This window comes from Tubulanus polymorphus, chromosome 6, assembly GCF_964204645.1.
Source record: "Tubulanus polymorphus chromosome 6, tnTubPoly1.2, whole genome shotgun sequence".
Classification (NCBI taxonomy): Eukaryota; Metazoa; Nemertea; class Palaeonemertea; order Tubulaniformes; family Tubulanidae; genus Tubulanus; species Tubulanus polymorphus.
The window spans coordinates 10488840-10502790 of record NC_134030.1 but is presented as its reverse complement, the minus strand read 5'-3'; the positions used below and the strand labels follow the sequence as shown (position 1 = coordinate 10502790).

Below are 13951 nucleotides of genomic sequence, written 5' to 3'. Positions count from 1 at the left end.
TCACTAAGTGGCGCATCTAAACTAACGTCGGTTAGTGAAAAAATGATTTTGCCATAAATATGAGATACGTCATACAGGGTTCTATATGGGTCAGAAACCAAAAGAGGTAGAATCCTATTTTGGTATGTATAAATAAAGTATGCACTTCCCTCATCTTTTTAATGGATTAAACTCAAAAATCATTTTTTCGAGATACGTCGGTTAGCGAAAACAGCGACGGTATATACTTCTCGAACCGATTCCGTCTTGAAAGAAAATCGATCCCCGATGACATGCATATTTCGTCGCCGTCGCACATCGCAACTCGACGACGACGACCGACGACGAGTGAGACTCGAGAAGGCTTATGTTTATTCATTGCTTTTAACAGTGTGACGACATCGACGAGTCTATATCGAATCCTTTTACCGCACCGCTACTTCGACTGAGAGAGAGAGAGAGGAAAAAAAGGACTTTTGATTGATTGTCCGCGATCACGTGATCGGAAGCCGCGCATATCCCCGCGTGTGCTATAATTTGCGGCAGATAAATCTCATGAATAGGATCACGCTAGATTTTGTCTATTTCGTAAAAAAAAAATCTCGCCTGATATTTCGTCGATTTTTTTTCGTTTGTCGCCGTTCATGGAGCGGACAGGTTCCAATAAATCGAGTTTCTACATCAGTCGCGGTTTAATTGGATTGAAAGCGACTACGCGGGAATAGAAGTTTCGAGTTATCGATTGATACGAAACCGTATCGAATAAATCGCGTCTTTTGATTAGATAATTCGACCGAAACACTTTTACCGCACTCCCGCACCGTGGAAATTCTAATCGCGTAAAAGAATTTAATTCGATTCCTAGTTTTCCAATTCGATTGAAGGACGAAAAGAAACGAGTGGATTTGACTCGAGTGATTCTGTACCTAGTGAAGGCACGGATCAAAGGGCTTTTGAAAATCGTATATTAAGTTCAAAGCGTTGCGCCAAAACTTCAGCTGCGTTCACAAGAGCTTTTTGTCCCGGGCCTGTCGAATTCGACCCGAAACAACCGTTTAAACGGGTGCAAAATGCATGGGCCCGTGCCAGTTCGGTCCGAGCCATATACTAGCACGTTTCAATACCGGAAGTGACTTCTATGCTTTGTTTAAGCGTTGTTAAGTATCGGGTGAATGGTTTACGTGTGAACGCGCTCTCTAATATTAGGCACGGACTAGAATTGAATCGGGCCTGATTCCGGACCAATTTTTCCCGGGCCAAATCGTCTCCGTGTGATCGCGGCTCATAGTATCTCCAGTCGCTCATCGCGCAACTTACTATCACCCCAACCCATCAGCAGATTTATCATCGGAAATAGAGCTTTCCACGTGTTGCAACGTGTTTGTGGAATGATCGCCTGCCCGCAGCGTCAATATCTATTATGACTTCATTAATTCAGTTTATCTTAAATCGATTTAGGAGTTAATCATTATACTAGCACTGGACACTGTGCGTCAGTCAGCTTGACAATCTTCAGACGACAACTCGAAACTTGTATATTTTCACACTAATCACGATTGATTCCTCATTGTCAGGTGCGGATTAAGGGGCACATGCTACCCTCAAAATTTTCAGATGGCCCCCGAAAATCTTTCCGGTTAAAAATCCGGTACCACCTGAGGACGTCCGCAAGGCTCCTAAGATATCTTTCTTTGCTTGAAATCAGTTCGAAATTGGAAATTGCTTCTGCAGGGGTTAATTTTCTAAAATTGCCCTGGGGCAAGGCCACCAGACCATATCGCTACTGGTGGATAATGTCTCTTTTTAATGATAATTGCTCCTTTCATTGGGTGCTACCCCTCAATCTAAGCTCTGGATCCGCCCCTGATTTCTTCAATCACTCAATGAGACGATTTAGACAATAAATGTTCACATTCTTGATGATAATCATAGTGGTCATTTTATTGTTGTATCTGGCCCATTTTTATCCCTTCGCAAACCGTCTGAAAACATTTTGGCCAACAATGCTACCGATATATTGCATAATCTTTTGCAATTCTGGATTTAGAGATTTTCTGTAAAGCGTATGGAACGCATTTAGTTTCAATGAAATCTATAAAACGCGCTGGTGAACATTTTGTACATAAAAGAAGCAGGTGCTATACGAATTTACAGATTATCATCTTAAGAAATCATTGGATACAATTTCCCACTTTCGGTGGTCGATGATGATCGCATTCGTACTCCCCACCTGGAATCACTGAAATCGCATCTTCTGTGGACGTTAAGATAGAAAGGTTGCATATCCTCCCCTTGTTTGAGCTGGTTCTATTCCGAATATTCTCGATCGCCCCTGAATGGTATTGATCAATCGAATATTGTGTATTTTCAGGACCCCCGATACAACCCCGACGTAGATCGGATAGCTGGATGTCGGATCGGATCCATGTTGTGTATGCCTATACACAACGCCGACGGCGAGATCATAGGTGTCGCGCAAGTAGTGAATAAACGACAAAATGGCTGTCATTTCACCGGTGACGATGAAAAGGTAAGTCTTAAATGGATTTCTTTGATTTTTGATTGATTTGATTTGATTTGATTTAACTTGATTTTTGATTTTTTTTTATTGATAGGAATGATTTGAATCGATTTGGGGAATGATTTGAATCGATTTGATTGATTTGATTTTTCTGTATTTGATTTGATTTTGCCCCACACCTGCTTCAAAGTTTGATTTTGAAATCTGAAATCGAAGTACGAATATAGTTGGATGGTCTGTCGAAATTATGCAGGATTATTGGTTTAAATCGAAGAACACACTTGGAAATGTTAGTGACAGTCACTGTTGTCGGTTGTTAAATAAACGATGGCGCTGTTTTGCAGTCATGATCCATTCTCTGATTTACCCGTAATACATAAAGGCCCGCACTACGTCTCAAAGCCTTTGTAGTGTTCGGTATTGGTTCTCGGGCTTCCGTGGGACCCTTATTCTCGTACTATCCGTCCGTCCGTATGCCTGTCTTTCAGGTTACTTAGCTAAGATCTTGATAAATCTTGGGTACAACGGTATGGGGGTCTAGTTATGGTGTGCAAAGATTAGGTCCGGTGCGCTACAGAGCGACAGAACTAGACTCTAAAAACTGTTTTTCAGCAACATGACCTTGGAGATGACCTCATAACTGAGGAACGGGGTCGAAATTCAAAAAGTCGTATCGACAAAATTTAGTCGAGCCTTAGCCCGAGAACCGTCGTCACCATGGTGACTTGTTTATAATGATTTCATCTAAATAATTTAATGAAATTATTTGTAAAAGATAATATGATAACATGATCGTGAATTATGAACGGAATTTGCTACGGTTGACGCATACGAAGCGTCATTGCTGGGAACGAACACGCCGAGATAATGCGATTGAGCAAGTTCCGAACACATTACCGATGCGTCAGAAGTAACCATCATCAATCGGCTAACCTGATTTGACCAGAACCACGAGTGGGAAATCACCCCGTAGTCCATATTTTCCGATCATATGCGGTCCATAATAAATGACATTAGCCGACAGAATATGCTTGATAAAGCAAGAACTGTCGAGCAATCGGTAAGTCACTGAACTCGAAAGTTGATTCGTCAAACTAAATGCCGCGGCTTTCGTCCCGTTGCTTAATCTATTTTTGACAACCTCGTCTTCAGTAACTTATCTATTTTTAAAAAGCGTCTTCCGCGCGTAACCAGTCTCAGCGACTGCCCCTAATGGCTTGTCGATGAATAGACGGCATTTTAAGCCCGCACCGTAATTCTTTTAGGAGCAGCTGTGTACGTTTCGCTACGCCGTAAATAAATCTATCAAGAGTCATGCGATGGAAAATCATGAGTCTCTCGAATCGAGACTCTGTTTTAATGCCTCTTATGCACCGTCGTCGTCGTCTTTTAGTCGATCCGAATGAATGACGCGGATCTCCTATCACTCGGCGATTGGAAAACCAATAGATTCGATTATACTCTCTATACGCCGTCGAAGATATTCAGATGTTTAAGCGATTCCCAGTCGTCGGCGATCGGGATTGAGCTTTATTTGTAAGGTGTGCGTTCGGTTTTTGAAAAAGGGATTATCCCTATCTCGTATTCGTTAGATCGAGTTGAATATCGTTGGTATTTATCCGGCGGTCTATCTTACGAACCTACGTACTACACCTGCCGGTAACGAAAAAGGGGGTCGGATTATGTGAAGTCAGAAATCGAAGTAAAGATACATTGGGTTGGTCGGTCGAGTCAGTTTTTATCACTGTCTTGTCGGCCACTTTTTATCACTTGGTGCACTCACACCTTGCTCCATAGATCATCATTAGACACGGTTTATTCCAAAGTTCACGTGCAATGTAGTAACGGACCCTATATCTATTTCGCCTGTGTAATACATGCAATACCGAATGAACGAGTTTCAGGGATTTGGTTGAATCGTTAGAAACTATGTTTACTAAGCTGAAGAGGAGCCGCAACACGAGTTAAACCCGCTAGATGGCGTGACGAACGCTCAGTCTTTCGTTGCAGAAATTGATTTGTTGTCAATTAACAGAATGGCTCCCGAATCCATACATTATGACCCACCAAATATACTTTAAATTCATTTTTCTAGTCAGATATAGGTATAGTTTTCGTGATAACCTATTTATGATGTATTTAGAGACATGTTCATTCAGTTTTCCTAGAAATATAAAAAAAAAGTACTCACTACTAGCGATCCTGGTGGACCCTTGCTTGCCACAGGAGCGTTAGGGGTTCTCATTGAGCTGATGAAAACAAACTTATTTAAAGACAACGTTTCGTTTGCTTCAAATCGGTTTGGCAAACCTAAGCCAATAACATAGCAGTAGTAACAGAGTTATCGAATTTTGAGTCATCTCCTCACACTTTTTCTAAGATCTCCCCTATAATAAGGGCATTTCCTTGAAAGTGCCAACACACGTTCGTAGAACGAACAAGAGACCTTGGAAACGGAAGTCGTGTTCTTAGACAAGTGGGTGATTAGAACGACATGGCATAGTCGTCCAACGAGTTTCTTCTGAAAGCGATCTCGTCGTTTCGCTCATTAGTCTGACTTTTTGTTCGTCGTTTCAGCTCTTCGAGACGTACCTCACGTTCTGCGGGATTGCCATCAAAAATGCTCAATTATTCGACGGCCATTCAAAGGAATACGAAAGGAACAAGGTAAGTGGCGCAATCAATGCTAGTATCGACATCGGTTTCGCCACACGAGCCAATACTTCTGGATTTTCGATTATGCTGTCGTCGATTTTCCGAATCAGTAAACAGAAAGTTACTCGACTGAAAGTTTAAAAATATCATTTCATAACAATTTCGATAATACTGGTTTGTCACAGTTCACAATCTGTTGCAGTTTGCAATCTGTTTACGCCGTAAAAACCGTTATAATTATGTTTATATACATTAATGACTCTCTATGCGTTATATAAGGGGTTTTGCGTAAGTCGTTGTGCTAGTCAATATAGGCGTTTCAAAATAACGATTAAAAGTGTTAAATTTGCGTTTAGTCCAATTCTATGATTAGATATATTATAGATATATTGCATTTCGCTAATTTCGTATTTGATTAATTTTGATAATTTTTTTTGGATGTGATGTGCACTGATTTGTGAGGATGCGCACTTCGTCGTCAATACATTGGGGCTAGACTGGTTGCCGGGCAATTAAATTCAATTATCAATATATTCAAATTCAAATAACTTTATCAATCCTCATCATTATATAATCTATATTATATCATATTCATTGGGGACAAGATGACGCAATAAACGTGGTTATTTTCAAGGCGTCAATAAACTTTTAAGTCAGTTTTCTTGCTAGATGTATTTCCAATAGAATGTTATGTATTTCGTGTGATTATTTAATGAAACATTGATTTATTTAGCAGTCATTTAGTACAGGGTTGTTATCAGCGGTAAGCTTTATTAATCGGAAAGACATATGCGAAATTGTAGTTCGCAAAATATTTGATCGCGAATCAAAACCACAATCCGGTTACTGACTACATAGCTAAAACATAGAGACCCCGTAATGTCTTTTTACGAATAAATGCCATATCTAATCAAAACGTGAAACGCATCTTGCGTATGAACGTCACCTGATGATATCAGAACTAAAACGCCGTCCATCCGCCCGAAGGCCTTCGATATAATAAGCTTATTACGTTCTTTTAAAGGCACTTCTGGAGGTTGTTCACGATCTGTTTGAGGAGCAGACATCAGTCGACACGGTCGTCACGAAGATTATGCAACGCTCGCAGACGCTGCTTAAGTGCGAGAAATGTTCGGTATTGCTGCGTGATCTGAACGAAGAGGTAGGCCGCCTGTAATCAGATATATAGACATGCAATCCTGCGGCTGCGGTGTAGGTATTTGAAAAACCACTTAATATCGGAAAACGAATCAGTAGGTTCCCTGGGCAGACAACCTACTTAACGGCCTATATCACGAGCACATGCATTTGATCTCGATGTTAAGACTGATTCTATGAATCCGATTTATTCACGATCCCTTTTCAATTAGGCGAAATACATTATCAGTTGAGAGTGAGATGAAGTGGAGTCTGTTATGGCGTTAAGTTGCACTATATATTCCTATAAAGATTTCAATGTTTTCAGTAATACCGTCAACATTGAAATCTTATTCTTCAAGGATCACAAATCATTTTGTTGCATAATGGACCATCTTCTAGTTTCTAATTTTCCCTCCTATCAATTTTGATTGGTTTGTTAACTTCAATTTTGTTAGAATATTGTATCCTTCGCAAACTGACCACACCTACCGGGAACGAAACAGAGGGTTTGATTTTGAAATCGAAAATCGAAGTACCGATATAGTCGTAATATTCTCCACAACCATCGTGGATTGTGTTTTGGCGACTGTGTTTTCATTACATACTTGCACTTCAAACCAAATATACGGCATGGGTCAAATACAGAAGCTGCATCGTTAGAAGGAGCGGTCGTCGTCGTCTTCGTCTGCGGGATTAATCAACGACAATCTTAATCAGAAAAGTAGACACTCAAGCCATCATCGACGACTGTGTATGTTTGGATGTGTTCTACATCAAATAAGACGTGCACAAGATAATTCGGTGAGAGTTTAAGTAAGACTGTACAGAAGGTTGTCTGCAAATTAAGATCGCTTTCGAAACGCGCGCGGCGTAATGCTACGACGTCCCGATAGCCGCGAAAAGCGAAATTCGTTTTTTTCTTCGTCTGCGGGCTGGGAAGCGTTGCTTTTGAAAGAAACAAGCATACGTCTTTTCCTAGAGTGTCATTTTAATGATATCTAGGATGATTAAGCGAGCAATTAGGATCGGGCGTTGAATACGTGACTGGAAATTTGATAATACATGTACAAACCTAATTAAAACCGACGACGACGATTTCCCCGTCTCTGCCCTGACAGAATCTTCACTAGCCGACCAGACAGACCGTAAATTGGTTTTTTCGATAGCTCCCATGCTCCCGTACTGCCAAGTAAAAAAGGCTTTCTTACGGAGAAAAATTTTTCTTTCTGTAAACGTGACGCGCATCGGAGAAGTTTACGATGAAAAATGTTTCACTGTAGTGTGAATTGAAGATTAGAATATTCAACATTCGGATGATTATTATCTTGTCAGTGGGATGATTACTTTGAAATTTGCTCGCTTAATGGAAAAGTCAGAATATTACTCGCTTTCTTGCGCACAAACATAAGCAGACAAATTGAAATGACCTTGCGAAAAAAAAGTTCACCGCTTGTTATATGAAAGCATATGGAGGTTACAGTTGGGCAATTTGGTATCGAATCTATATACGTACGTAAAAGAAACAAACTGCGGAAGAAAGGGCGCGGTTGACTGGGTACCTAGCGCTTCGACCACGGTTCATTGTGGTCCTTGAAATCCGTGAATATCATTGAAACTGAAAAATTATTTGCAAGGCCTTAAAAAGCATTTAATTTAGGTGTGAGGCATTGGATAAAGGGGAGAAGCTTTAAATTATATTTAGATTTTTCCAAAAAAAACAAGGTCCTGACTTAAACCCCCGAAATCAAAACGTTCGTAGTTCCTGGGATAAAAATACACGTGGTTTCCGTTAGTATTCGTTAGTTGTCTTGTCGAATGTCGTGTCATCGCTACCGTTATGTGGCAAGTTTGCGCACAAAAAAAAGATCGATCAAAACATATAACATAATTAGAAAAACCCATTAGTAAATTGAAATGATATATCTAGAATATGTACGCGTTATGTTTTGCACCACATTCGAAGTGGACATGATTAGGTGAGTGGTTTTAACTTAGTTTACACGTGTGTGTGCATATAGGATTCATATAAACAGGTGATGCAGCTAGACGTAAGCTAATATAAGAAACGGAAAAATGGCTTTTATCTATCACGGAAAGGCTGTTAGATTATCTTCTTTTTGACGCTGTAAAATCCGTTACAATACCGTTTATATACATTGATCCCTAGAATGCGTTATATGAGGGGTTCTCTGTGAGTCGATGTGCACTACGTCATCGATATCGGCATTACAAAATAATAATTACAATTGTGAATTTTGGCGTTTATTTTGTAACTGAATATATTTCATAACACTCATTTTATTTTTGATAAATTTTGACATATATTTCTGAGAGGATGTGTGCTACGTCATCGATATATCGGAGTTAGACTGGTTGCCGGTCAATTGAATTCAATTATTGATATATTCAAATCTAAAATAATTTTATTGATACTTGATATTACATGTGAATATCATTAATATCATCTCTTTATTGTCGTTAGTATTAAGCAATATGTGTGTTGTTTTTCAAGGCATCAATAAACTTTCAAGTTAGTTTTCTTGTTTTATCTTAAAATAGGAATCGATCCTATTACGTATTCGATTGGTAGATTTCGTTTGATTTGTTTTGATTCGGTGTCCCTAACAAACCCGCTACCTTCTGTTTTGAATCGAAGCACATAATTGGACATTTCGGTATATCAACGATGTGCTTTTTTCAACCCGCGTTGAAAACGAATTGCAACAAACAGATGATTCATCCACGTCCATCGCAGCAAGTCAAGACGTGAGCTCAGCCTCCTCGTAAAGATATGCGAGACATTCGTCAAAACGCATTCCGACCTGTGCGCAAAGAGAAATTGCTTTCCTGGACGATGTTTTTGTATGCATTATTAACTCGGAAATGTCAGGTTTCTATTTGCGAGCTGAAATGTAGTTTTGTTTTGTTATTACACACGTGTTGATAGATGTTGATGGGAAAATGACATCAAATCTGGCCCCCGACGTATCGGTAACGTAATGGCGGCGGCTCGTTCATACCCTATACGTAACCTTATACTAATAGGTCGACGTCGTCATATACGGACGCTAAAAGCCGATATTACATTAGGTACAATTACGCAGAATCTGCCATGAAACGCGCTAAGATTGACGCGTCCAGAGTAAATGCTGATCATATTACACGATGCCGAATAGCTTCCCGCGCTGTCGGTAGTATCTACCAATGCCACCGTTAAACAAACAATACGCCTCAAACATGTACCAAATATTTCATTTGGTTTTGAAGTTATTAGATTCTAATTGTGTAAAAGATTGTTAAACGATATGTGGTATGGTACATGGTATAGCTCATAGTTTAGTCTTCTTTATTAAAGTGTGTACTGCAGAATATCACGGTTAGGAAATGCAGTCCCTCGTCCGTTCTCTCTCACCGGCTCGTTCGGACAGCCTCGTTATCAGATATTAGAAATATACGCACAGAAACGTCTTGAAGATACATTTGTAAAAAAGAAATTGAGGTTTATTGCGAGTTACTAAACTCGGAATGAACTAGGTTTTTCCAGTTAAAAGTGGTTGTACAGCACTAGTTAATTCCGACTTATGCCAACTCGGAATGAGCCTCCGAAATCACTTTTGATTGAGAAAACAGGTTTTTTCCAAGATAACTGGGGATAAACCTCGAAATCCTACTTACAAATACATCCCCAGAACGCTTTCGTATATATATATATATATAATATATATATATATATATATATATATATATATATATATATATATATATATATATATATATATATATATATATATATATATATATATATAATATATATATATATATATATATATATATATATATATATATATATATATATATATATATAATATATATTATATATATATATATATATATATATATATATATATATATATATATATATATATATACATATATATATACATATACATATATATATATATATATATATATAGAAAGAAAACTAACTTGAAAGTTTATTGATGCCTTGAAAAACAACACACATATTGCTTAATACTAACGACAATAAAGAGATGATATTAATGATATTCACATGTAATATCAAGTATCAATAAAATTATTTTGGATTTGAATATATCAATAATTGAATTCAATTCACCGGCAACCAGTCTAACTCCGATATATCGATGACGTAGCACACATCCTCTCAGAAATATATATGTCAAAATTTATCAAAAATAAAATGAGTGTTATGAAATATATTCAGTTACAAAATAAACGCCAAAATTCACAATTGTAATCATTATTTTGTAATGCCGATATCGATGACGTAGTGCACATCGACTCACAGAGAACCCCTCATATAACGCATTCTAGGGATCAATGTATATAAACGGTATTGTAACGGATTTTACAGCGTCAAAAAGAAGATAATCTAACAAATTTTCCGTGATAGATAAAAGCCATTTTTCCGTTTCTTATATTAGCTTACGTCTAGCTGCATCACCTGTTTATATGAATCCTATATGCACACACACACGTGTAAACTAAGTTAAAACCACTCACCTAATCATGTCCACTTCGAATGTGGTGCAAAACATAACGCGTACATATTCTAGATATATCATTTCAATTTACTAATGGGTTTTTCTAATTATGTTATATGTTTTGATCGATCTTTTTTTTGTGCGCAAAATTTCCACATAACGGTAGCGATGACACGACATTCGACGAGACAACTAACGAATACTAACGGAAACCACGTGTATTTTTATCCCAGGAACTACGAACGTTTTGATTTCGGGGGTTTAAGTCAGGACCTTGTTTTTTTGGAAAAATCTAAATATAATTTAATGCTTCTCCCCTTTATCCAATGCCTCACACCTAAATTAAATGCTTTTTAAGGCCTTGCAAATAATTTTTCAGTTTCAATGATATTCACGGATTTCAAGGACCACAATGAACCGTGGTCGAAGCGCTAGGTACCCAGTCAACCGCGCCCTTTCTTCCGCAGTTTGTTTCTTTTACGTACGTATATAGATTCGATACCAAATTGCCCAACTGTAACCTCCATATACTTTCATATAACAAGCTGTGAACTTTTTTTTCGCAAGGTCATTTCAATTTGTCTGCTTATGTTTGTGCGCAAGAAAGCGAGTAATATTCTGACTTTTCTATTAAGCGAGCAAATTTCAAAGTAATCATCCCACTGACAAGATAATAATCATCCGAATGTTGAATATTCTAATCTTCAATTCACACTACAGTGAAACATTTTTCATCGTAAACTTCTCCGATGCGCGTCATGTTTACAGAAAGAAAAATTTTTCTCCGTAAGAAAGCCTTTTTTACTTGGCAGTAAGTAGGATATATATATATATATATATATATATATATATATATATATATATATATATATTATATATATATATATATATATATATATATATATATATATATATATATATATATATATATATATATATATATATCATCAACAAAGAATCATCTATGAAGTTGTTATAGATGTATATCATTGATAGACATATGTAACAGTATTCCATAGAAAAAAGATTGTATTTAGAAAGCCAATTAGTACCATCAACGTCGTCATTGTTCTAACTATTTGACCATGTTTCAGAGTATTGTATTCGACAAAGTATTTGACTTGAACAACCCGTTGTCAAATGGACACAGCTACTCAAGGTAAGTAAAAAGAACTTATTTCACAACGATGCTCGCTTTTTGAGGGCATAGCGTGGTCTGATTTGGTCGGGCCGTGTTCAAATTTCCAATGAGCAGAACTAGATATGGGAAGTAGTGACGATGCACCCAAGGGATTCTGGTGGACCCCCTGGAAGCGTTATCAGGCGTCCTGGAAGCCTTGTGTATGACACATTAACGCGTTAGATTTGTTCGAAATACGTTCTCCTTTCCTAACTTAAACGCGCGCTTAACCCCGCCGAACTCAGGGAAAGTGGAAGCTGTAAAATTAGTCGCTTGCAAGCGAAGTGCCAGTTTAAGTATCGGAAAAAAAAAGAAGCCAAAAATGAGTTTTCACCCAGTTAATAAAAAATTCGAGTCGGCCGTGTCAGAGTACAGGCCCGGCTGAAGCAATCTTATCTTGGTCCCGTTAAATCTTATGTTGGTCCCACATCTAATCAAACTGATCATATGCTAGCCGTATAGGTAGGTCTTGGGCAACAGCGTAACCCGTACAAATCCCCCACATGAAGCTACGGGGCCTGCTCCTATAGTCTTAGACATCTTAAGCACGACGCCGCCGTATCGTTCCACCGTTTGCTTTGCTTCTTCGCGGCGCTTCTCGGTGACCGATGTTTTTTTCGACGTTGTTTATTCATCCCCGTGAATGTCCACCGTATTAGCAGCGGCGACGACGGCTGTAGGACCAAGTATCTCATTAATATTCATCAGTACAAGCGTGCGTAAATATAGACACACGATAGCCGGCGCTAATCCAACATGTCGGCTTTCTCGTCTGTGCTAATGTCTTTTTTATGACCGGTCGCTATTATTATCTGCTTTATATATTACGTGTTTTACAATTGCTGTTTATTGCTAAAGCATTGTATACACCTTCTCTAGTTTTGCATAAGCACGCACGCGCGTACTTTCCGGTGAATATTACGTAGGGCAGACGAAAATAAAAAGCGGACGAATTCCTTTTTATGGCAGACTATGTCGTGTTCGACTGTCTTCCAAGCAGGAAGATGGGGGTCTTGAAGATGATATGATCGGGCCCGTGCCGAGCTTTTTTGAGGGGCAGTTCTATTTCAAGAAAAATGAAACTTTTTCACCGTAAAAAGGGACACTTTCCTTTTGAAAAAAATTGAGTACTTGAAAACCTTGAATAAATCATCAGAAATGGATTACTTGAAAAAACTGGAAATTTGTATCCAAATTTTGTTCAAATTTTGTCCCGAAGTCTTGCCCCGAATATTTTTACACTAGTGACCTTTTGATGGGCACTTTGATGATTTTGGGGGGGTTCGTTCGCTACCCTAGAACCCTCCCTTTGCACGGGCCTGATGATCACTCTTTTAATCAATGACCTTCTAACCTCGCCTCGATGGATCATTCTCCCTCGCTAAACTCGTCCACTTTTCATCCCACGAGTCTCGATGCCATCAGGTTCGAATCCCTAAAAATGCGAAATACGACGGGCAATTTGCCGTCTGTTTTCATCAGAACAATGGACCGGCTAGAAATACGCACAGTCATATTAGATGGCAGGTCTTTGAATTCCTGATTGATCAGAGTAATTTGGAACATCTTGGATAATGAACCCACGGTTCTCCGAGGAATGAGAACTAGCGTGTTCGAGGATAAGATAGTTCTCGCAAGCTTCATTGTATTTCACTGGCCGGTGTCCCTTTCACGCGACGTCATCTGGTATATGTTTGGTATCTATCTCTACGTAACTCGGTCTGATCGGCACGATAAGAGAAACTCGCGTCATCTACAATACCCTAAGCGCGCGCTGGTGTTCAGACGAAAACCGTCGCATCAACTATACGCCGTCATGTCAGGGTATATAAGGACGGACTAAGATGCCGTATATTTTATTGCTTAGGATTAGTAAGACTTACAGTCGCTGTTGTTAATGGTCTCATATATTTCCAGTTAATGGACCGACAAAATACGCGGGGAAAAATG

At 38.7% G+C, this 13951-nt stretch overlaps 1 protein-coding gene across 3 annotated transcripts in view; it reads left to right on the top strand.

Annotated features, from left to right (window-relative positions):
* Positions 1–13951, top strand: part of LOC141906826 (dual 3',5'-cyclic-AMP and -GMP phosphodiesterase 11A-like) — a 68497-nt gene that overhangs the window by 43166 nt on the left and 11380 nt on the right. For all 3 annotated transcript variants that reach the window (XM_074796238.1, XM_074796237.1, XM_074796239.1), the window contains 4 exons: positions 2351–2509; positions 5078–5167; positions 6180–6317; positions 11916–11980. In XM_074796238.1, the coding sequence (XP_074652339.1) occupies positions 2351–2509; positions 5078–5167; positions 6180–6317; positions 11916–11980 (452 nt within the window). The remainder of the gene's footprint in view (positions 1–2350; positions 2510–5077; positions 5168–6179; positions 6318–11915; positions 11981–13951) is intronic.